At 35.5% G+C, this 25,468-nt stretch overlaps 1 protein-coding gene across 2 annotated transcripts; it reads left to right on the top strand.

Moving 5' to 3' along the window:
* The first annotated feature begins 9,790 nt into the window (after window positions 1-9,790).
* Window positions 9,791-13,372, top strand: LOC112003013 (pathogenesis-related thaumatin-like protein 3.5). 2 transcript variants are annotated; one of them, XM_065779380.1, is made up of 3 exons: window positions 9,791-9,870; window positions 10,120-10,783; window positions 12,979-13,372. In XM_065779380.1, exons 1-3 carry the CDS (start codon window positions 9,810-9,812, stop codon window positions 13,112-13,114), a joined length of 861 nt encoding a protein of 286 aa, XP_065635452.1. In that variant the 5' UTR covers window positions 9,791-9,809; the 3' UTR covers window positions 13,115-13,372. The 2 variants fall into 2 exon arrangements, with proteins under 2 accessions (XP_065635452.1, XP_023890950.1); XM_024035182.2 differs by lacking the exons at window positions 9,791-9,870; window positions 10,120-10,783 and adding exons at window positions 11,774-11,849; window positions 12,099-12,762.
* Window positions 13,373-25,468: the final 12,096 nt, after the last annotated feature.

Raw genomic sequence — 25,468 nt, 5'->3', positions numbered from 1 at the left:
ACAATTTCATTGATTTTCTTGTTTTCTTTTACCAATTAAATAAAGACAAAAGGCCAAAGGCCAAAGATAGGGGCATGAAAAGAAATTTTCATTTATAGCCGTAGTTGTGTTAATCACACGAAAAGCTACTGTGTTTCTCTACTATCACTGTGCTTTTGGATAAAGATTGAGAGGTAGTTTATAATAAAACGAGAATTAACATACTTAAGAAGAGGTAGCTGAAATTTTTTTGCGTAATCATTCAACTAAAATTGAATTCTGTCATATCATTGAAAATCTCATTCTAATCTAACATTTGTTTATAAAATAGCCAACGATTCAATGTTCCTAGACCAATATGGTATTATGTCATAATAGCATCTTAAGAATGGTAAAAGAGGAAAAAGAAAAGAATTGTAAGAGATATCAAAGGATGCAAGTCCTAAGATATTTCATTAAACACTGCCAATTTTCATGATCCCAAACCTAGTCTAGATCACCATAAGTGGTAAAGTAAAAATCACCATTCACACCACAACGGACAATTCACATGGTGAATATGACAAAACTTCCAAAACATAAAAACAAAAACAGTAAAAATTGCTTTTAATACCAATACGCCAAAGTCCGTAACAAAGCTCAGCCAAATCTCTCAGCTGCAACGCTGCTTCCTATACTCATTTTATTTGTTACCTGAAAAGTAAAAAGCCAAACATGGAAACTCATCTCACAGTTTACACACATGGAAATTAGTCCAAACCCAAAAAAACACAATAAGCACATGAACCCAATATCTTACATATTTGCACAACTATTATATATATATTGACATAAAAACAATATTCCCGTTAATTGAATCCAAGGACCAAATACATAAAAACAAGAAGCAACCCAATTGCAGAAAATGGATGCAGTTATAGACAAGCTCCATCAAATGTGAGAAAGAGCACAGTTAGTCAGAGTGATCAAACACAAAGGCATCAATGCACAGTACATAAACACAAAAGTCTAATAAGCACCCATTTTTGCAAACTCCATAGTTGCATCAACGTCAAACCCCAAAAGAATTATAAACACAGCACCAGCATGGTAATAGCTTTCCCAATTTTTCCCAACCAAACACACTACAGATGCATTATTTGTAATTTCTACACAGCAATACACAGTTACTTTAAATTCCAGTTTACAGCTAGAGTTGCACCAATCCCAAAACATGAATTCCTTCCCTTTCTCCAACCTACAATAGCAACCAAAGACACCACAAACACCACCAAAACAACCAAAGAACACTTTCAGAAACATACGTATACATAACCAAACCCCAATAGTCATTCAATAGAACCCCCAAAATCCAATACCCAAAACTACCAATATCTTCCCATTTCCCAAAACCCATCAACACCCAAAAAAAAAAAAAAAAATAAATCATGCACAAACAGAGACTAAAAATATGCCACTACCAAATTATCCAAAGAGCAAAATTCGTTGAGTTTTCTTTATTGTTTCAATCATTTTTTTTTTCTAAGTAACCAAACACAGAACAAAGAATATAAGGAAATGGAAATATATATAAAATTATGCTATCAATCTGAGAAGGGAATCATGAAAATAAAAATAAAACATGAGCCAAAGGGAATGAAAGAAAAAGTTAAACAAAAAATAAAAATAAAAAAATAAAACCTTACTGATTCAAGATCGTCGGGAATGGTCTGAATCGGCGACGAATGGGCTGAAATAATACTTCAAAACCGTCGAGAATCGGCGACGAATGGATCGAGATTGGCAACGAATAGGAATCGTCGAGAATCGGCGCCGATAGGAGCTGAAAGGACACTTCAAAGCGTCGCCGATGTTGAAGGACGGCGAAGCGTCGCTGATGCGAAGGACGGCGAAGCGTCGTCAGTTCGAGGAAGGCGAAGTGTCGCCGTTCGAAGAAGGCGAAGCGTCGCCTGTTCGAGGAAGGCCAAGAATCTCCGTTCGAAGAAGGCGAAGCGTCGCCGGTTCGAAGAAGGCGAAGCGTCGCCGGTGATATGGAGACGGTTCGTCTTTCTCGGCCACGGTTCGTCTTTCTCAGCGATTCAGAGAATGGTGTCACCGATGAAGATTTTTGAAGACGGTGGGCTGCTTATCGGCGACGGTGGGCTGCTTATGGGCGACGGTAGGCTGCTCATCGGCGACGGTGCATCTCCATCGGCGACGGTTGGTCCACTTTCATCGGCGAAACAAGCATCGGCTGGGCTTCTTTTCTTTTTTTGGTCTGGGTTTCTCAACGTTTTTTGAGTGGGTGTGAGTTTTTTGGTCTGCTGAGTGGGTGAGGTTATTTTTTGGGTTGGGTTATTTATAGTGAGTTTTAGCGACGAAACCATTTCGTCGCTAAAGACCACTTTTAGTGACGAAACTGAAATTCGTCACTAGAAGTGGGAAACAGCGACGAAATATCAGTTTCGTCGCTAAAAGTGGTCTTTAGCGACGAAAAATTTCGTCGCTATTGCCCTCTTTTAGCGACGAATTTTTGTTTCGTCACAAGAGGATGCAGGATTTTTACACTTTTAGTGACGAATTTTATTTTCGTCACTAAAGAGACCATATTTTGTTCAGATTTTTAGCGACGAAATTCAACTTTCGTCACTGTAGCATACTTTTAGTGACGAATTATGATTTCGTCACTAAAAACATTTAAGGGCAAAACCATTGTTATTTTTAGTGACGAATAGTTTTCGTCACTAATTCTTCCTTATAGTGACGAAATGATTTTCGTCACTAATACTATCACAGCAATACCTACAGTGACGAAATATTTCGTCACTAAAAATTTCAACTTTTAGTGACGAAATATTTCGTCACTATAGTTTAATTAAAATTGCGCCAAAATTTCCCTCCACTGGCGCCTATTTTTTTGTTCACAATAGTGACGAAATTTATTTTTCGTCGCTAAATGTAATAATTTTTTTCACTTTTAGTGACGAAATATGAATTTCGTCACTAAAGCTGTATTTTTAGCGACGAAAAATATTTCCTCACTAATTTTCGTCGCTAAAAATACATTTTGTTGTAGTGAGTCAAATGCTATAAAACACCCCTTATTGGCTGAGCTTGTGCTGGATCATTGCTAAGGACACATGTATCACTCCTAGCCTCCTTGATGTCCCTTTCCTTGTCTATAGCTTGCTCCCCATGTTGTAGCAGAGTCACCCTCCATCCCACTACCTTAACATTGGTATGTCTTCTCTTTCTTCCAATCGTAATATAGTACAATAGCTGTATTAGGGTCTGAAATGGGGGAATCATGGCTTGACACCTGTCCTCATGTACCCAACAATATTCCTCATACTATAAGAGGAACATGTTACTAAGCAATTAGGGCAAGAACCTAAAAAGATAGAGAGAAAGCAACAAAAGTTTGGGTACGAAAGTGAGGTAAAAAGAGAGACTTTCTTTAGGAAGAACATCACAATTGTACAAAAACCTTGACTTTCACATAATAGAGAACATCAAGAGTGAGGGACATTCTTTCCTTCACTCACCCGTGGTTTTTATCCCTTCCAAAGGATTTTCCACATGCATTCCATGCCTTCTTTACTTTCCTTGTTCTGCTTTTACATTTCTTTGGACATTAAAATGTTAAAGTTTTCATTTTTATTGTTCTTGAGCTTTTTCACTTAAATGTATTGTTAGACTCATCACTCTTTCTCTTTTCTAAAGCTTGTTAGTCTAACTTGCACGTACAAGCTCTCTTCCGTTCACTTCTTATGGAAACCCATTATTTATATGTATTATGATTCTGCTGCTTTAACTATGGCTAACTGCTAACTATTTGGACTGACTTTTTTGCCATAACACACACACACATATATATTATATTCTCACACATATATTACTTGCTGTCTCTTTGGGGTGCTTTGTCTTGTGTATAGACTGGCCTTGAGCAAGGTTCTGTAGAGATAGTGGGCTAGGCCTAACTCTCCAACCCACAGAAAGCCTTAGCCCAAAAGCATAAAAGGTCTCCACACTCCTCAAGGGTGTTTAATTGATTTTACCCTTTATTTTTATTTTATTTTATTTTTTTCGAGACTCGTGCACAAATTTCTGTTTATTTTAGCATAATAACTTACTCTTTTTTTTCTTTACATACTTACTTTAAAAATACTTCACATCAAATTATCTACTATGTACTATATTACATTAAAAATATCAATTTTTTAATTGTTTCTCTTTCTTCACACATAATAACTATCATGGACTTTCTTTCTTCATCCTCGAAATACATAAAGAAAAAAAAAACTAAATGCAAATGAATAGTGCCAATGTAAATTTACATTTTTATTGTAACAATTATGTATATTTACACAACTTTGAATAGACTAATTTAAATGAATTTTGAACTTATTTGACTAAAATGTGATATTTTTTCTATTAAGCAATCATTTATTTAAGTGATCTTAGTTTTTACTTTTAAGTACCTCAGAGTCTTGTAATAACTTAAAAATACAATCTTATCTAAGTTTTGATAGGCATTATCATATCTATTTTGTGTTTACTCCTGCACTTACATGTACATATGAGAGTTTACAAGTTTTCTCTAAAATATACTCATTATGCATATTTTTCACTTGTAGGAGATTAAAACTAAGCATGCAAACATGAAGGCAAGAGAATCCAAAGGTTAAGATCAATTGAGAAGTGGCTTTTAACGAATTTAACAAGTCAATGATGTGAGGAACATAAATGGAAAGAGAGAAATATGTTTAAGCTAAAGTTGGAAAAAATCCTAACATGAAAGTATTTTGACCATGTCGAATTGACTTGATTCTTGCAGCCATAAAAAGAGGACTTGAAGATATAAAAACTTTTAGTTTACAAAAACTTCATAATCTACCGTTTTCAATGTTAAAATTGATCTAGAAGTTGACCCACTACTAAAAAATGGGAATTGACATTTTTATTTTCTTTTTTGGGGAGCATGTGATTTTTTAGGGTTTTAGAGTTATAAATATTAAAAGTATACAAGGGTAGCCATGTTTTTTGTTTGCTGGAAAACCTTATTTTTTATCGATTTTTTTGAGAGTATTTATTTTCTGTTGAAACTTAAGAATTTAAGCTAGGGTTAGGGGTGAATCCCCAATGCTATAAATTGTCCACTTATCTATCCAAACATTTTTTTCACGTTTTGATTATTGAAATCAATTGGTCTCTTTTCATAATTTTTTTGTTAGATTTGATGTTTAGTTGCTATTTCTTTCATGAGTATTCTTGAATTTTCCTATTGTTAGAATAGGGTTTTATAGTCTCTCTAGCAAAATGTGATACTCTTGTTAGATATTACTTTTGCCATAGTATTGTCTCTAGGGTATGCAATGTTCTTGAGCTTTTCTAGCAAAGTTGTTATTTTCTAGACTAAATTCTTGGACCAATTGATTAATATAATCAACCAAAGAGAGTTTTATTAATAAACCCTACTTTTAAATCTTCCAATCAGATAGTTTATGTGTTTACTTACCTGATTGTGTACTAAATTGGATTGATAGTGGCTGCTTAACAATATTGGTGTACAAAACCTAACACCCCAGTAATTTTATTATTAAATTTTATCAAACTTTCTTTGTCCTAGTTTCAATCATATTTTCTATATATTATTGGTGCTTTTGACATGTTAAGTGTAACACCCCATAATTTTATTACTAATTTCTTTCTTGTACATAAGTTAAAAAGGAGGCTAAGCATCTATTATTTGCGTACCTAATAGAAAATAGGTGTTGTTGTTATGGATCTAAATCTATGATTATATTATGGGAAAAAGGGTGCTTTGTGTTATTATATAATCTTATATGACCTCACTAAATTCACCACCAATCTATCATGCATCTACACCCTTGTCATTGTCCAAATACGTGTCCAGCAATATCTTATGTTTTGCGGCATCAAGGGAATTATGGTGGCAGATATAGGCAGTGACTAGAATTAGATTAGTTGTGAAAAGCTTACAAAATGAAGCCCGATCGAGAAGTTCAAGCATCAAACAGGGCATTTCAATGCTCCCATCTATCAACTTAGCAACTGCAACTCATCAGTGATGGCACAATTCAATAGCCAAAGCCCACTGACAAAGCTGAAGTGTATCTCAAAGAATCTACCATCTCCATAGGCTTTAATATTGATTGATAAAACTATTTAAGTGTGAAAACAGAGTTTTTAAGTGGGAAATTCATGTATTAATGGACCTATTTTTGGTGTTGCTAGGTTAATTCTACTGATTTATTGTGACTCAAAGGTGGTTGATTTCATTTTTGCTACTAAGAGGTAAGTGCTGTTTACTAAGTTCAGGGTTTTCCCAAAACAGTTTTGATTATCAAACTATCCTTATATCAAAGAAATATGTTGATATTCTATAAATATATTGATATCCTATAAATATTTGATGTACACATTGTATGGAAATGTTGACTATTTGTTATATGAAAAACTTGTAGAACAACTTAAACTTATTTAAATTTGTATGTGTAGAGAAATCTTTGTATTTTTTAGTATTATGACTAGATTATTTATTGTGAGTATCTTGAATTTGTTTTGAATCCTATGGCAAGTCGTGATTAAAAGCTCAGTGTTGTATTAGTCCTTAGCAAGGGACAATCTTACAATAGCTAGTCCTTAACAAGAGACAATCCCAAAAAAGGGGACAATGCACATTTGGTAGCTCCTTAGTAAGGGAGTATACCATTGAGGATCTGAAAAGGGAGCTACTTAGCAAGGGAGTGCACATTTAAGTTCCAAAGGAGCCACCTTAAGAAAGGGGATGAGGGAGTTTTAGTCCCAAAAGGAGATAGCACAGCCTTGTCAACAGAGCGTAAACGCTGACCACAAGATAAGCCTTGAAAATTGTTTGTATGATGGTGTTGGTAGTTATGATGGCTCACAATATAATGATATTTTTTATATAAAATATTTGATATTAAAATACAGATAGTTTTGCAAGTTATAACTTTGATGTATGGAATATTCATTTAAAAGGTTTATTCCCACACCCCAATGTTAGTGAATTCCACTTATTGAGTTATCTCACCCCCTTTTTATTCCCCTTACAAAAACATTAGAGGAATCATTGGAGTAGAGATTCTTGGAAGACAACAGTTACAATTATATTGTGAAACTGAGAATTTCATTATTATTTTTATGGTATTACATATTGTACTGGAGAATTATTTTGAGGATATTTTATCTTTGGTGGAATTAAAACTTTGACAATTATGATAAGATTTTAGGTTGCTGGTTGCATTTATTTAATACTTTTATGGATTATTTAGATTGAATAGATTTTTTTTAAAATGATTTTGGGTGTGTACATTAAGTCCCCACAATTGTTTTCCTTTNATAGATTCTTTTTAAAAATGATTTTGGGGTGTTACATTAAGTCCCCACAATTGTTTTCCTTTTTCTTTTTAAGTAAAAGAAGATATCAACCCCCCCCCCCCCAAATTATTAGTTTACTTAAATCCCAACATACTACCTTCTCCCAAAAATAAAATAAAAATAAAGTGCACATACGCGCTTAAAGGAAAAAAACAAAAAATTGATTGTTGCTGATGAATTTTTATTTTGTTACATATTTCCATTTCTTGTGAAATAAGTTAAATAGATAAAACTAAGCGAGAAGAAAATAAATAATATATATAAATAAACTCTTGTATTCAAGTGGTCATCCACAAGCTTTAGTTGATATCTCTTAGATTTGTACAATTATAGTAAAGCAATCTCCCCCCTCCCCCCCAACACACAAACACACATAAATAACCTTAGAATTACACACACACACACACACACAAATAACCATAGAATTATTGTAGAGTTCATGGGATAAAGTTGCAATAAAGAGTACAATTATGGATATATATCTCCCCTATAGACTTTATACATCCCAAGTAACCCTTTCATTGTCAAAACTTTACACATTCCAATCAGACTTTATTTCTATCACTCACCTTTGGATGACCACTTCCTAAGAATATGCCTCATTAAAACATTTCCAAAGAAATAGCCCATGGGAAGAAAAAAAATTGGCTAAGGAGAAAGAGTATAGTATTCTTGTATCACTTCGAGTGTCTTAGGAATGCCTCATTAAAACCTTGAAAAAGAAAACCCAGTGTGGAAAAAACTTAGTGAAGGAAAAAGACTACAATAAGCACATATCCTTTAGAAAATGTACTCCCCCTCATGAATACAAAGAATTTCCATTGTTCATGATAAAAAGATCCTTAAGTCGACGCATACCAATGTTATGCACCATATATCGGCCAAATTATCACATGATTGTATCTACTTAACATCAATATTGCCGCTCCTCTCGACCTCATTAAAACATTTCCAAAGAAATAGCTCATGGGAAGAAAAAAAAATTTGGCTAAGGAGAAGGAGTATAGTATTCTTGTATCACTTCAAGTGTCTTAGGAATGCCTCAATAAAACCTTGCAAAAGAAAACCCAGTGTGAAAAAACCTTAGCGAAGGAAAAAGACTACAATCAGCACATATCCTTTAGAAATTGCACTCCCCCTCATGAATACAAAGAACTTCCATTGTTCACGATAAAAAGATCCATAAGTCGATGCATACCAATGTTATGCACCATATATCGGCCAAATTATCACATGATCGTATCTACATAACATCAATATTGCCGCTCTTCTCGAGCTCATGTGTATAAAAGAATTTTGGTGCAATGTGCTTGGTTCTATCACATTTGACACAGTCTCCTTTAATTTGAGTGATACAAGTAGCATTATCTTCGTATAATATCATTGGGTTATTTTTTATTAATGACAATCCACATTTTTCATGAATATGTTGAATTATCTATCTCAAGCAAACACATTCACGACTCACTTCATGAATTGCAATAATCTATAAATGATTAAAGGAAGTATTTTTTTTTTTTTTTTTAATGCATGGAACTCGAGTTTACTAAACTCAAGTTCCACGTGGTTTTTTTATTTTTTTTATTCCACTTTAGACTTATATTGGTCGGACCTTGAGTGTAGTAAAGTTGATTTTGAGTTGGAACTCGAGTTTGGCAAACTCGAGTTTCAAAAATAGTCCAACTAACTAAATAAATTCAAACGCGTGCTAGTCACCGAAATTTTTCCTAAAAATGTACTATTTACCAAATTTTGCCTAGAGATGAGAGTTGAAGTGTGAGAGAGATATAGAGAGAGTAGTGTTTTGTGACCTGTCCATAATATAAACTGACAATGTGTGGGTCCCACGATTTTCACAATATTTACAATTGTGCTACTCAGAACTATTACTTAAGTGTTGAATACACCTCTTGATTGGTTTTCTAAATTCATTTTTTATAGAATATTCAATCAGAATTGTGCCACTCAGGACTGTTACAATTGTGCCACTCAGAACTGCTACAGCCACTATATATTTACCAGTAATATTGAATATCCTGTTTCATCTCTTATAGTTATACAGACAAAATAGAAGAACAAGGCATCAGCCCACAAAATGCAAAGCATAGATGTTAAGTATAGGACACACGTAACACAACGTAAATTTTACGTTAACAGCAGAATGTAAAACCCAGAATTTTCAATGTGTTAATAGAGAAAGGGGGCAAAAAGTTTAGATGATATTAGCTGAGGCAAGGTATCATTTGACTTTATGGTTGTGTAAGCAAGGAAGCTTTTGGGGCTGTCATAGGATGTAGATTCACTCTCGCGGACACGTATTCTTCCTTCTCTTTTATTTTATTTTATTTTACTAGACACCTCTTTACTCTCTCTTATAAAACATGTCTCCTCATATGTAACTATCCTCAGCAAAAGCTGAGAGAGTAATGGCTTCTTGTTGCAGCGTACTTTTGACAATTGTGTTCATCTTCACTATCATTGCATCAGGTACATTCCTTCTCCACCCTTTTGCCCAATGTTCTAAGATCTATTTGTATTTTTATGATTAGCAAAAACCACTAGACGCCTGATATATTTTCAAATTCATGGCTCAATTTGTCCCGACATTACACCATTGCATGCATCTAATATTTGACTTAGACACTTAAATTTTCGTGTCAAAGTTGGACTACAAAATTCGAAGGACATTTACTTCCATTAATATGCTTACAAATTTTTGCACACTTTGTGCGACAGTGACTAGAGTATCCAGCAGTACAAGAAATTTCACCATAGTAAATTCCTGCAAGGAGACAATATGGTTAGGAATAACACATAGCGAGAACATCAGTGGTGGTGGATTTGAACTAAAACCACAAAAATCTACTGTTTATACCGCTTCATCTGGGTGGGGTGGACGCATTTGGGCTCGAACCAGTTGCAAATTCAACAAAAATGGCAATGGCACATGCCAAACCGGTAGCTGTGGCAGCACCCTCAATTGCACTGGCCCGAGTAGCCCTCCAACCTCCATTGCCGAGTTTAACCTTGGAGAAATCGATTATTATGATGTTAGCCTTGTAGATGGTTTTAACTTGCCTGTGATAGTTAAAGCTTTTAATGGTACTGGAAATTGTAGCACTGCTGGCTGTGATGGAGATTTGAGGCAAAATTGCCCATCAGATCTTACCCTCAAGGCCAAAGGGAAGGTCATAGCTTGCCGAAGTGCATGTGATGTGTACAAGACTGATGAGTATTGTTGTAGAGGAAAGTATGGAAATCCTGACACATGTTTACCTTCAAACTATTCGAAGAGTTTCAAACAAGTATGCCCGGCTGCATACAGCTACGCATATGATGATCCTACTAGTATCATAACTTGCTCTGGAGCAAACTACGTTGTAGCCTTCTGTGCGTCAAGGTAAGACCATATTTAGCGCAATTGAAAAAAATTTTAAGCTCAATTTTTATTATAAAAAAATATTTAAAAAAAAATTTTTTTTTTTTTTTTTTTTTTTTTTTTTTTTTTTTTTTTTTTTTTTTTTTTTTTAATTCCACGTCAGACTTATATTGGTCGGACCTTGAGTGTAGTAAAGTTGATTTTGAGTTGGAAGTCGATTTTGGCAAACTTGAGTTCCAAAAACAGTCCAACTAACTAAATAAGTTCAAACATGCGCTAGTCATCGAAATTTTTTCCTAAAAATGTACTATTTACCAAATTTTGCCCAGAGATGAGAGTTGAAGTGTGAGAGAGATATAGAGAGAGTAGTGTTTTGTGACCTATCCATAATATCAACTGACAATGTGTGGGTCCCACGATTTTCACAATATTTACAATTGTGCTACTCAGAACTGTTACTTGAGTGTTGAATACACCTCTTGATTGGTTCTTAAGTGTTGAATACACCTCTTGATTGGTTTTCTAAATTCATGTTTTATTGTATATCCAATCAGAATTGTGCCACTCAGAACTGTTACAATTGTGCCACTCAGAACTGCTACAGCCACTATATATTTATCAGTAATATTGAATATCCTGTTTCATCTCTTATAGTTATACAGACAAAATAGAAGAACAAGGCATCAGCCCACAAAATGCAAAGCATAGATGTCAAGTATAGGACATACGTAACACAACGTAAATTTTACGTTAACAGTAGAATGTAAAACCCAGAATTTTCAATGTGTTAATAGAGAAAAGGGGCAAAAAATTTAGATGACATTAGCCGAGGCAAGGTATCGTTTGACTTTATGGTTGTGTAAGCAAGGAACCTTTTGGGGCTGTCATAGGATGGAGATTCACTCTCGCGTACACGTATTCTTCCTTCTCTTTTATTTTATTTTATTTTACTAGACACCTCTTTACTCTCTCTTATAAAACATATCTCCTCACATGTAACTATCCTCAGCAAAAGCAAAGAGAGTGATGGCTTCTTGTTGCAGCGTACTTCTGACAATTGTGTTCATCTTCACTATCATTGCATCAGGTACATTCCTTCTCCACCCTTTTGCCTAATGTTCTAAGATTTATTTGTATTTTTATGATTAGCAAAAACCACTAGACGCCTGATGTATTTTCAAATTCATGGCTCAATTTGTCCCGACATTACACCATTGCATGCATCTAATATTTGACTTAGACACTTAAATTTTCGTGTCAAAGTTGGACTACAAAATTCTAAGGACATTTACTTCCATTAATATGCTTACAAATTTTAGCACACTTTGTGCGACAGTGACTAGAGTATCCAGCAGTACAAGAAATTTCACCATAGTAAATTCCTGCAAGGAGACAATATGGTTAGGAATAACACATAGCGAGAACATCAGTGGTGGTGGATTTGAACTAAAACCGCGAAAATCTACTGTTTATACCGCTTCATCTGGGTGGGGTGGACGCATTTGGGCTCGAACCAGTTGCAAATTCAACAAAAATGGCAATGGCACATGCCAAACCGGTAGCTGTGGCAGCACCCTCAATTGCACTGGCCCGAGTAGCGCTCCAACCTCCATTGCCGAGTTTAACCTTGGAGAAATCGATTATTATGATGTTAGCCTTGTAGATGGTTTTAACTTGCCTGTGATAGTTAAAGCTTTTAATGGTACTGGAAATTGTAGCACTGCTGGCTGTGATGGAGATTTGAGGCAAAATTGCCCATCAGATCTTACCCTCAAGGCCAAAGGGAAGGTCATAGCTTGCCGAAGTGCATGTGATGTGTACAAGACTGATGAGTATTGTTGTAGAGGAAAGTATGGAAATCCTGACACATGTTTACCTTCAAACTATTCAAAGAGTTTCAAACAAGTATGCCCGGCTGCATACAGCTACGCATATGATGATCCTACTAGTATCATAACTTGCTCTGGAGCAAACTACGTTGTAGCCTTCTGTGCATCAAGGTAAGACCATATTTAGCGTAATTGAAAAAAATTTTAAGCTCCATTTTTATTATAAAAAAAATATTAAAAAAAAAAAAAAAAGGTTCCAAGCACTTAACATTTGTAGTTATTAGTTGAGAGTAAAAATAAGTATAAGAATGTTTATCATATTTGAATATGCCATGCGTTTCTTACAAACTTTTTTTTTTTAACCTTTTTTTTTTTGGTTGAATACAGGAATCAAACGGTATGCTCTTATCATGATAATCAACTTTTCTGTAATCAATCAAAGGGCTTAAAAGTAGTCCCTCACAGATGGTGGGTTGCGGTGCTTGCTATACCCTTGATGTTAAAATTATGCGTCATGTTCTAGCAAATTCTATATATAATGTTTCATAATCTAAAACTCTACTCAATCATACTTTTTTTTACTTCCTCCTTTTTTTCTTTTTCTTTTTTTGGGTTGAATCCCACCACACACCCTTGAAATTTATCAAAATGAAACTCCCTTGAAGTTTGTATAAATACAATCATTAAGTTTATGCCCTTTTATGCTGTGATTTCACTAAAGGAATATTTCATTTCGTAAAAGATTTTTACTCAAACTGCGGACACTTTCCTCCTTGAGGTAGTGAAAACTTAACTGTTGCATTTACACAAACCTTAAGGGAATGTGTCATTATATAAACATTAATTTGGAGAGTGTTACTTCATAATATCTCAATAAAGGTCAATGCAATTACCCCATTTTCCTTTTTGGCTGTAAGATGTCCCCCATATCATTCCGCTCTGGTTTGGGTGTATAAATTTTCTAGTTGTATAATCTTCTCTCGGCCAAAAGAATATGAAAAAAGGCAACACCTACTATTGTCTTGTGAAATTAAAGCCAAGAGAGCCCTCCCCCCCAGCAACAGCATTTTGATCCAAGAAAAAGATTAGTATGCAAGATTTATAAACCAAAAAATAAAAACAAATGCAGCTCACCAAGTCCCGTCGATTTTAAATTTCAAAACTTATTTGTAGACACATCTTACAGACAGCACTGAGAAATGTTGCATAGAATTTCATATCCTCTTCAGTATTGCAAGCACACAAGTAACAAAAGCCTTCAAACCAACATTAGTGACTAGCAATAGCTAGTGTTATAGTTTAGATGTAGTTGGATGTGGCAAAATTATGCACAACCCGTGAACCCGACACGACATGACACGAAATAAACAAAGTTATGGGTTAAAACTTAATGGGTTCGTATCATATTCTGATTGACGTGACTGACTCGTTTAATAAACGTATCGGGTTCATGTCCAAACCATGGAACTTGTTTGACTCGTCTAACTCGTTTAATTAAATGACATTTTACCAATATACTCTTCAAATCCTAGGTTTATAAACTTATTAGTTGTTGTGGTTTATTTTCTTTGACATATTATGACTGATTATTTGTGAAATGAAGATATATTTTAGTTTTGAATGATTATTTGCGATGCAATTACACGTTAGTTTAGAATTTTATAATTAAAAAAAAAAATATTTGTTTGGTTTTTCATAGTTTAGATCAATTTGGTTAATACTAACTCATATAAACAAGTCGTGTTAGGGTTGAGAAATCTTAACTTGTTTAATAAATCAGGTTAGTGTTGACCCATATTGTTGAGTACTCATGAGTTGACATGACACAAACTCGACACGTGAATACAAATTGCCACCCCTAGATGTAGTTAATGTCATAAATTGATAGCAACAACTTACCATAAGATGGAACTAGCACATGCAAATAGAGGACCACATTGAACATAAACAAAAATGCAAGTCAGCAAGCTGAGCTGAAATGCAAAACAAGATGAAAGGAAAATTGTGAAATTTTCACCTAAGTAAGCTCCAAGTCCTATCTTTGCTAGTGATTGTTGGTGCCTTTTTTGTCCTTTTGGGCTAGCTGCTATTGATAAGGAAGGAGAGCTGGGTCTGGCTCTCTTTACAGGATATGCCAAGAACCAGTCTATTCACAAAGCAAATAACACTCCAAGGGAATATATATATATATATATATATTTGTGTGTGTGTGTGTGGGGGGGGGGGGGGGGTGTTATATATATATATATATTTGTGTGTGTGTGTGGGGGGGGGGGGTGGTAGAATAGTGATTAGCTCAAGCTCAAACTAATACACATGAAAACAAAGAATAAATACTGCTTTAACAGACATAATCATGAGCAGAAAAGGTGTTCTCAATAGGATGTTTACTAAAAAGAGCTCAATCCAACTTACACAACCTTATAACCAAATAAGGCTACAAAGTTGACTGGTTAATTTGGAATGTGAGTTAAAGTAGTTATCCTTAGGAGATTGTAGAGAGTATGCATTTGGGTTTTCTGAGGAAGGAAAATGATTCCTAGTGATGCATGCTATACACTCCTGTGGTGAATACCCCACTCCTCTTTTTCTCTCGAATGCCACTTTAGCCTTTTCTCTCTTCTATCACTAACTCCTTTTTTTCTCTTAGCCTAGGTTATTGTGTCCCTCTATTTATGTTTATCGTTCCTATTTATACCCCAAAGTCATACCTATGTAATTTCCCCTTTTACCCTTATTCTTTTCTAGTTCTCTATTTACTGCAAACATTCATCCCTATTGTGTGATGTTTGCTACCCATGTCAGTCGGGCGTTCTCCTATTACCTTTTGGCCATGTTCAATAGGATGCCATCCCACTACCCCCCCTGCCCACATTCAGCCTTATACGCTCCCACTAAAGAGCCTCAGCCCATTCCCCCACCATAGAGCAACCCCTCCTATTTTGGGTAAGAGCTAGTTTGTCATGGAGTCATCAGTACTCTCTCTTCTTGAAACTGTAAAGGCTCTCATTAATTCTTTTTGTCCTCCTCTAGCATGCATTGGATGACTCTCACCTCTTCCTTCCCATTTTTGGCAAAGATGCTTTCCTAGCAAAGCATATTCCCAAAAGTGGTCTCGGTGGAATATGAAATCTTTCCCCTCCTCATGAAGCCACACCCCCAGCATTTTGTCAACAGTGGGCCTTGATTTCCCTTGCATTGGCTGGGCTACAAGACGGCAAAGACCCCAACTTTGCTACATTTGTCTCCTCTTCGGGTTTGGTTTTTTTTTCTTCTTTATACAATTACTGCCTATATCACTTGGTGTTACTCTTTGTTCCCTTTCATCTTTTTCCACCAAAGGAGGCTTTGGATTCTCTTTCTCTTTTATATGGATGTTATGGGCTTTATGGGCCTGCTGCCTTTTGTTGGGTTTTAGGCCCATTGTTCTTTACTTTCTTATTTATTGCAAAGGGCCACCTTTAGCTTTATTCATTTTTCCTATTTTGTTCTAATGCTTTACCACAGAATTTGCTTTACTAGACCCTTTTAGAATCTATACTTGGGCTTTACTCTTCCATTCTTTAATTGGGCCTTTGGGCTTTTATTCCTTAACACATTTCTCATTTGCACTCTTCCTCCTAAGGGCCTCTTGAGCCTTATTTTCCAATGGGCTTTTGGATTATGGGCAAACCTTAAAAAATGGGTATCAACATTTAGTCCCCTAAGCATGTGGGGTGTCTTGTAGCCACACGTGTGAATCCTTCTTTTCTTTCCTTCGCAAGGTTTTTTGAACAGTCCCTATATCTTTATTATTTCTCTTTCCTTCTAATCTGTTGCAAACAAACCTGTCTTTCCAAGTTTCTTCCTTTAATTGCTATCTAGACATATAGCCCCTAATTCATTTAATGGGTCGCCTATTTTATAATACGCTTCACCGTTTCCTATTATTTCTCCCACTAACCCATATATTTGTTTATTTCAACTCATCCTCTCTTCCCATTATCATTGTTATTTCTCCTACTAACCCATACTTTGTTCATTTCAACTCATCCCCTCTTTCCATTCTCTTTCTCTGTCATTTTCTTCTCCAATAAATCTATATTTTTCCTTTTTTTTTTCTCCTCTACTCATATCCATTTCCATGGCACCCCACCTCAAATGTTGGCTTTTCCTGCCGTAAAGGGAAAGAACCTTGTCATTGCTAATCCCTCTTCCTTGGGACCAAAGAAAGAATTAGAGGATGACCTAAACTAGAAGTTTCTTAACTGGGATCTATTTTTATCTAAGACCTCTAGTTAAACTTGCTAACTCCCTAGGTGTTTTGGTTCTATAGATTGATAGAGGGGAACAGTCAAAATCAAGCTCTAAGAGTCCTTTGTGTGGGGTATTTTCTTCCCTTTTTCTTTAAATTTCTTTAGTTTCTATTTTATTTTTCTACTTTTATAACCTGATTTGTAGTTTAGGTTTATAACTTAAATAGTTTAGAAGCATGATAAGTTAGATAAGATGTAGTTTCTTTGAGTGTTATTTATTGCGTATTTAGGTAGGGATGCACATGCATGCATACGCATCTCCACGAACATGAATACGCATGCTTATTCATGCGCACACATTTTCAATCCAGAACCCCAAAATTTTTGTTCTTTGACTTTTTCTCGGTCTTGATTAGTTTAAATGTATGTTTAGGTTCTATTTGAGTCAATTTTCACATGTTCAAGCTAGAGGTTAGTAGTATAAAATGTTTGTATGCTTAACCTATTAGATTGATACTTAGGGCTTATGTGCTTTGATGAACAAACACAAACATACATTTGAACATGAATATGCATGATGCATAAGGTTGTAATGCAATAAGGTAAGTGAAAGTAAGTTATGCATGATCACATTAACACACATATGAATTCGATGATGTACATGATATGTTTTATAAATATGATGAGTTTGGTGATGAACATGGTGAATATGCTTCTTGATGATGATATGATGTTGTTTTCTTTGTGATGATGTGTTGTTACTATTTTATGATGATGATGTGGTTGCTGCCCTTGGTTATGTAATGTGTTATGTCATGAGATAAAGCATGAAATGCTTAGATGAATGGTAGGATATAGCATGCCTAGATGAATGCTAATTAGGATATGCGCGTGGATGAGATAAAATGTTATGTTTAGATGCATGTTAGGACATGTATGAAATGCCATGTGATGTATGTGATATACCATGCTTATATGTTAGGGTGTATGCTAGATGCATGTTTGTTTTGTGTGTGTGTGTGTGTGTGTGTGTGTGTGTAGATAACCTATTAGAGGAACCTTTGATGGAATTAGGATGTGGAACACAATGAATGGAAGCTGACCCACGAGTCGGGTAGGGTTGGGTGCTTAACACATTCCCATCCACATACCTAAACTCTAGACACGCGCTCTAGTAAGATCAGGCCCTCCCAGGGTAGTCAAAGGTGAAAGGCGCCCTTAAGGCTCCAAAGCCTTGTATCACTCAAGGCGATAAGGGGCCAAAAAGGCGCTAGCCCGAATGAAGCGAGGCGCCAAATTCTAAATATAGTTTTTTTACATATAGGGTTCCATTCTAATGTATTTGATGTATAAGAATACTATATAAATAAATCTAAATTTGTTCCTAAGGGATAGGAGCTAGTCTATAAAACCAGTTTTTGGGTTTGAATCCCAATAGAGCCTATGTTTGTGATAAACAATTAATACATGCATTGTGCATCATACTCATAAATCACCATTAAAAATTAGTATCCATCCAAAAATCAACTAAGTCTGAATATTGAACCAAAATATTGTTCATAACTTCATATTAGAAAGATAGGGGAGTGTTGTTGTGAGATAGTGAGTTCGAGAAGAAGGGTAAAGGAAAAAAAGAAGTAGAGAAAAGATAGAGAGGAGAGAGTTGTTGGAGACACTCAGATGCCGAGAGAGAAGGGTAAAGGGGGAAAAAAAAAAGCAGAGAGTTGCTAGAGACAATGAAAGAGAACTCAGGAATAAATAAATAAATAAAAATATTACCTAAGAAGTAGAAAGAGCAATGCTTTGCTTTGAAAGTTGCTAAATAGTGTTGTTAAAGAGTGGTTCCCGAAGATTCTTTTGGATCTTTTGTTTTATGCTTTTTTTTTTATATTAATTTATTTTAACTAGCGGGTGACAGCTCATCCCCACTAAAGGATATAGGTTTAAAACCAACCTTGCAACTGCTAAAATTTATAAAAACATGCCATTAGTGGCTTTAAAAGCCAAAATTTACTAAGGCTCTCGCCTTTTGCCTAATAAAAATATATGGGTGAGTGCCTAGGCTCCAGAGGTGAGCCCTTCGCTAAAGGTGCCTCACCTCAATGCCTTTAAGGTGCTTTTATGGCGCCTCGCCTCGCCCGAGCGCCTAGGCGAGCACCCGAAACGCCTTTGACTACACTAGCCCCTCCACAAAGGGTGCTCATATTTATGATTCCTAAACCTAAGCTAGGTGGTAACTCCATTATTACCCTTCACCACGATCCACTTGGCCGAGGCGTACTCCCAAAAAATCAAACAACATATGGTATGGCCGCGTTGTAGGCGCTTATGTGGGAGCAAGCGCTCACAACAAGTGGTTTCCTCGTGGCAAATACGCCTCGACCTAGAGTGGATGGGGCGGAGGGTGAAAATGGAGTTGCCATATGGTTTAGGACCAGGAACCAAATTGGCCTTTTCTCCACATACCAAATTATGGGTACGAAGTTTGGGTATGGCTTGGGAAGGTGTTAGGCATCCAAAACCGTCTGGCTTGTGGGCTAGTCTTCATTATGTGTTGCTAGGCCATGTTTAAATAAAGAAGTTATTAAAAGAGCCACAATCCTTAACCTAAACATACATCATGCACTTAAATAAAATAACACACACAACATATTAAATATCACACAATAACTGAAAAGAAAACACATTAAAACCATGATTAAATAGATACTATTAATATGGAAAACTAATCAAACAAATAAACTCAAAAATATTACAAATAAACCAAACATGGCAAGATTGACGAAGTAAAATACGGAAAGCAAATAAACATGAATAATTAACCTAAATATTGTCAAACAAAATCAAAGAACCCATGGAAAAATGATTAAAACAATAAAAACAAGATTTTTGTCAAATCTGGGTTTAGGGGTGTGTACGCATGGTCAAAACCATGCGCACGCATACTCAATGATACATATGCATCATTTAGCACAAATTCAAAAAAATTACATTTTTATATATTTAAACAAACAAAGATATTAACAAGTATGTTAAAAACCCTAAATATTAAACTAAGAACCAAATATAACTAACCTATAATCATGTTAACACATCAAACAAGAATCAAAATCATTAAACAAAAAAAAAAACATTAATATTCAAACTAGCATCACATAATTAACATGTTAATATAACACAAGAATAAAATAAAGACACAAATAAAACAATTATAAAAACTATGTTAAGAAAACACGTGAATCATATTAAAAAAAAGAAAGAATTCAAGGAAAGAATACTCATAATTGTTTAAGATTATGAGTTTAGAGAGAACAAGAGAATTAAAGAACACAATAGTTTTTAGGAATCACAACTCAAGAATAAAGTTTAATTGAAAAGGGTTTTGAAAACAAATTGGAAAACTAGTTTCTACCTTAGAACTAACTAAAGAGAGGTTTTTGAATTTGTAAAAAATGTACAAAGGTGCTGTGTATGAGTTTTGCTTCTTTAGTCTCTCGAGCTTCTGATATGGATATAGCATGCCTGAGTCCATTTCCAAGGAAGGGCTAATTAATGAAATTTGTAAGTTTCTAAGGAAGGGCTAATTAACTGTTACTTATACTACAAAAATTTTAAACCTTTATAGAATAATTTGAAGACTTGATCTAGGATGCTTGAGGCATTACATATATCCAACTATCAAACTTTTTCCATTTAAATTTTGAAAATGAACTATCAGAAAATTAGGGTTTAAGAAAAGATGGAGGCAAAAAATAAACTCTCTCTAGCTAGAGTTTGGATTGGAGACATAATATGAGTATTTATACGTTAAAACTAGGGTTTTCAGGGCTTTTTAAAGGTTTTTGGACGTTCCCAATAGTTAGGAGTTGGCCCCCATCAAAGAATGATGCTTTGGAGGCCCAAAAATCATGTTCTGAAGGTTTGGAATTGTGGCTACGTACGCAGCTTTCATGCATGTGTATGCATGCTTCCTAAAAACCCTAATTTCGAATGCATTGTTGGCCCAACTTCAAATGGTCATAACTCACTCCATATAAACTAAAACATGCAAAATTTACGTTCAAATTGAAGCCCGAGATGTCTAATTTCCAATAAAACAAATCTAACTCAAAAATGTTTTTATGGATCAAACGTTATGGTTAAAATAGTGAACAAATGTTATCTTTTAGCATCATTTTTTAAAATAATTTGAGCACTTTTGAGTTGTGATTATTTTCACACTATTGTGAACTCTTTAAATACACTTATGGTCCATTTGGATATCGTTTATTTTGCTAAAAATTGAAAACACTATAGCAAAATAATTTTAAAATGTGTGAATAGTGTTGTGTGACCCATTTTCAATGAAAGTTTTGTTGAAAAAAAGGTGTTTATGGGTCTCGTGAATAGTGCACGGGACCCACTGAAATCTCTCAAAAATGCTGGAATGTGCTTCCAAAAAAAAAAAAAAAAAAAAGGTGAAACGCAAATGCAATAAGTTTTCAGCTATCCAAACATATACTTAGTTAACATATTTTAAGCTCATCATTGGGTTCAGGGACCAAAGATTATTAATGAGTACAAAATGAAGTTTCTACAAATTGCAGCCACACCCTTTTGTTCCACACAGGATTTATGTTCTTGTTGAGCTCATCTTAGAACAATTGCATTATCTTTTAGCAAATGTACTGCCCCAGCCATACTCCACACCTGAAAATGTCCTCCACTCAGATTGACCCACCAAGGCAAGCCTTGGGTCCCAAAATAGGACAAAGCCCCACTTCCAATTCATGAAATAAGTAAATTAACATTAAAAGTAGTGGTCTTTCACTTTCGCTTTTTGGCTCCCACTTATCCTACACCTCTCAAATCATTTCACAAGGTTCTCAATAGGGTCTTCTTTCCCCTCTGATTTTGCCAAGCCCATTCCCTTAGCTAAAGTTTCCCTAGATATTAGATAGGGATAGTGGGAATCTCATTAATCCATTCATGTGTGTCACTAATTAGATGACGAGGCATTTAACTACGTTAATAGAATCATAGTTACTCAGGCCGTTTACCCGCGCTTAGTTGAATTTCTTCACTCTAACATTTAGAGCACTGGGTAAAAATTACATTGCCAAAGCATCCGTAGGGACCATTACAATGCTTTGTTTTAATTAAACAGTAGGATTCCCTTTGTACTTTCCAATTCTAAGTCGATTGTTTGATGCTTAAGGAAGACCACTGAGGTGGTCATTCCTAGTCCATCCCCTGACCAACACACGACAACCTACTCTTGCCGTTGGAGTAGCTCGAGTAGCCCACCAATAGCCAACAGGTTTAGGACTGGGACCCTCATGCCCAGCCCTTAGAGCCAATCCTTTTCCCGAGGTGTTATAAATCTATTTTGCTGACTTCCCTTTAATACATTGTTCCATCGACCAGAGGTTTTTCACCTTGGAAACCTGAAGCGGTTATTAGTACGACCATGCGTGGAAGGCACTTGGCTTTGGAATTTCAAAGGCCGCCAAGGGCGCACTAGATACTCCATGATAATTAATGTGCTTCCTAGACCCTACCACCAGCTTGTGGACGCCCCAAAAAAGGAAAGCCTTGTTTAAGGGTTTTTTTTTTTTTTTTTTTTTTCATTTATAGCACATTAGGTCCTTGGCGACGTGGCTCTTTGTGCGTATGTATTTCTAGGGTGAATTTTGTGTGTGTGTGTGTGTGTGTGTGTGAGGTCTCTTTTTCTTATTTTATTTTATGAGTCATCACCAATTATTGATTTTGTATTAGGTGTGATTGGTCACCTATTTGTCTAATTCTTTTTTTGGTTACCTAAGTAACTAAAACCAATTCAAGGGTTATAAATTAATTAAGATAAACTAAAATCTCGAATAAAAAAATCTTGGACTTAGAAGTTTGATTACGAGTGGGAATGGTGTTAGACACCCCACACTGCCTATCCAAGGGATAGTAGCCCATTTAATTTTAATTCCAACGTTAAATTTTTAGTGAAAAAATTAGACACTTGGCATTTGGCCTTTGAAAAGGCTTTGTGTAAACAATGTGTGTGTGTGTGTGTGTGTGTGTGTGTGTGTGTGTGTACATGTAAGTTTATTTATGTAGGGTCTCGTTTCTCTACGTAAACCCAAAGACAATTAATTTGTAGAGGTGGGTTGAAGAACTAGAGTGGACAAGGGAGTTTTTCCGCAAAAGATTATCACTTCTTTTCTTATTTCTTCATCAGCTTTGCCCACATTCCATGCCCCGTTTCATACCCTCACCCTCTATTATATAGCCACTCTCACTCTCATCCCTACCGTCCACGTGCTCCCCATCCGTGGACGTGCTCAAGTACCTGTCACGTCAGGCAGCTGCTTTTCATCTCTGTGTGAGTGGCGGTAGGTCATGAAACACTGTTCAGGTGTCTTCTCCACATAAATGCGGCCAGAAAAGCTGTTGCAATGCATTGAATACGGTGGCAGCAGCCTTTCCCTCAGATATTTCTTCATCCTTATCGTTTTTGAGTGTGCTTTGAGCTTATCTTGATCAGGTGGGCTCCTCGGACGATCAACCAGGCCTTTCTCCGGCTCAATTAGTCTCCGCTATCATACCAGGGTAAAACTTCCTTCTCGGACAGGAGATGTCCTCCTCGGACTGGAGACATCCTCCTCGGAAAGCAATGATCCTCTGCCCAGAGTATTCCGCTCCAATCTGGACCTTGCATTCTACTCATCCTTCTCTTCGGATGTGAAACAGTTCTCTCGTGGGTGTTCGGCCCGTTAATTTGGGCCTGATCCTTTTATCCCCCACAACAACCAAACAATTATTAAGCTACTAATCTCCAATTCAATTACTAACATATTGCCAAAACAAAAAAAAAAAAAAATTTTGCATTATCTTTTTGAAAAAATGTATCAAATAAATCCAACAAATTCAATCAAAGATTAAAGCAGACACTAATAGACTAAATATTTGAAAACTATGCATTTTTTTATTAAAAAATAGCAATTTTAAAATATGCCATTTGAAAACACAGTTTAAAAAATCACAATTAAACATTTGACTTCGGTTTTTAGGCTAATTTGTTTGTTTGAGCAATTTTTTATAAGTGATACGTCAATAATATTTTTGCAACACTTTCACAACAAAGCTTAGGCGGTAAATTTTTACTAGTTCTAATTTGAACTTACTACTAAAATTATTTTTCTGTTTACTAATAACAACCTGTTACTTAGAATTTATTATGAAAATGTTGAAAACATAACATTTCTCGTAATTTTTTGGTTCAACAAACCAAAATTTTGGAGAGTATGAATTTTATTTTTAATAGACTCAATTGTTATTAAGGGTGTTCATTTTTTTTAGGGTGATCAATTTTTTTAAAGAATATTTAAAAAAAAAAAAAAAATTCAGGTGGTCATGCGAGCACCTGATTAACCCTTGGCGCCGCCCCTGGGTAACACACTCTCTGATGTTTACTTCAAAAGTGTGTACGATGTTTATTAAAAAATAAATATTAATAATTATTTAAAAAAAAAAAAAAAAGAGTGTACATTGTACCTAACCGTAACAGATGGGGGGGATAAGGCCGAGGATGTCAAAATCCTTCTCCCCGCCCGAGGATGCGTGCAGCAAGATTTTGAGGGGCTATTGTGGGGCCAGAAAATCGGGTAGCCTCGGCCTACTTCAACCCAGGCCCAAATGGCCCACGCTGAGGACGCATAATGGGTCCGAGGATGACCCTATCCTCGGTCGTCCGAGACCTCAGTACGAAGAAGGGGCAAGCCCTGGGCGAACTGTCACCTCGGCATTGAATACACTCACCTAACCCTTCTGGCCGCATTAATGAGGATGTAATCCCTTGACAGAGCAACATCGATCAGGTGAACCACTTGAGCACGGATATGACCTTTGATGAGATAGACGGTCAGGTGGAAAGCCAATAGATGACCAACAAGGGGAGGAAGAGAGGAATAAATAAGAAAGGTGAGCAAAATGTAAAGGAGAGGAGTTTTTTGAGAGAGGGGAAGGGAAAGCCTCCTCGGCCGTGGTCCGAGGAGCATCCCTCAGTCGTAGATTGTTTTAAGTATTTTTCAAAGAAAGAAAAGAGTTCATGCTTCGTGAACGCCGGCCAGCACTTAAACCTTCGATCCACTCTTTACAAATTCATTGTTCTGAGTTCATTGGGCCTTTGACCCATATCTTTTGGGCTTGGGCAACAAAAACAGACCCTACATTAACATATTGCCAAAACAAATAAAAAAATTTGCATTATCTTTTTGAAAAAATGTATCAAATAAATCCAACAAATTCAATCAAAGATTAAAGCAGACACTAATAGACTAAATATTTGAAAACTATGCATTTTTTTTTATTAAAAAATAGCAATTTTAAAATATGCCATTTGAAAACACAGTTTAAAAAATCACAATTAAACATTTGACTTCGGTTTTTAGGCTAATTTGTTTGTTTGAGCAATTTTTTATAAGTGATACGTCAACAATATTTTTGCAACACTTTCACAACAAAGCCTAGGCGGTAAATTTTTACTAGTTCTAACTTGAACTTACTACTAAAATTATTTTTCTGTTTACTAGTAACAACCTGTTACTTAAAATTTATTACGAAAATGTTGAAAATATAACATTTCTCGTAATTTTTTGGTTCAACAAACC

The sequence above is a fragment of the Quercus suber genome, unplaced genomic scaffold (genome assembly GCF_002906115.3).
Source record: "Quercus suber isolate HL8 unplaced genomic scaffold, Cork oak 2.0 scaffold_207, whole genome shotgun sequence".
Classification (NCBI taxonomy): domain Eukaryota; kingdom Viridiplantae; phylum Streptophyta; class Magnoliopsida; order Fagales; family Fagaceae; genus Quercus; species Quercus suber.
Note: the sequence above shows the minus strand (reverse complement) of the source record. Positions and strands in the feature narration are given on the sequence as shown.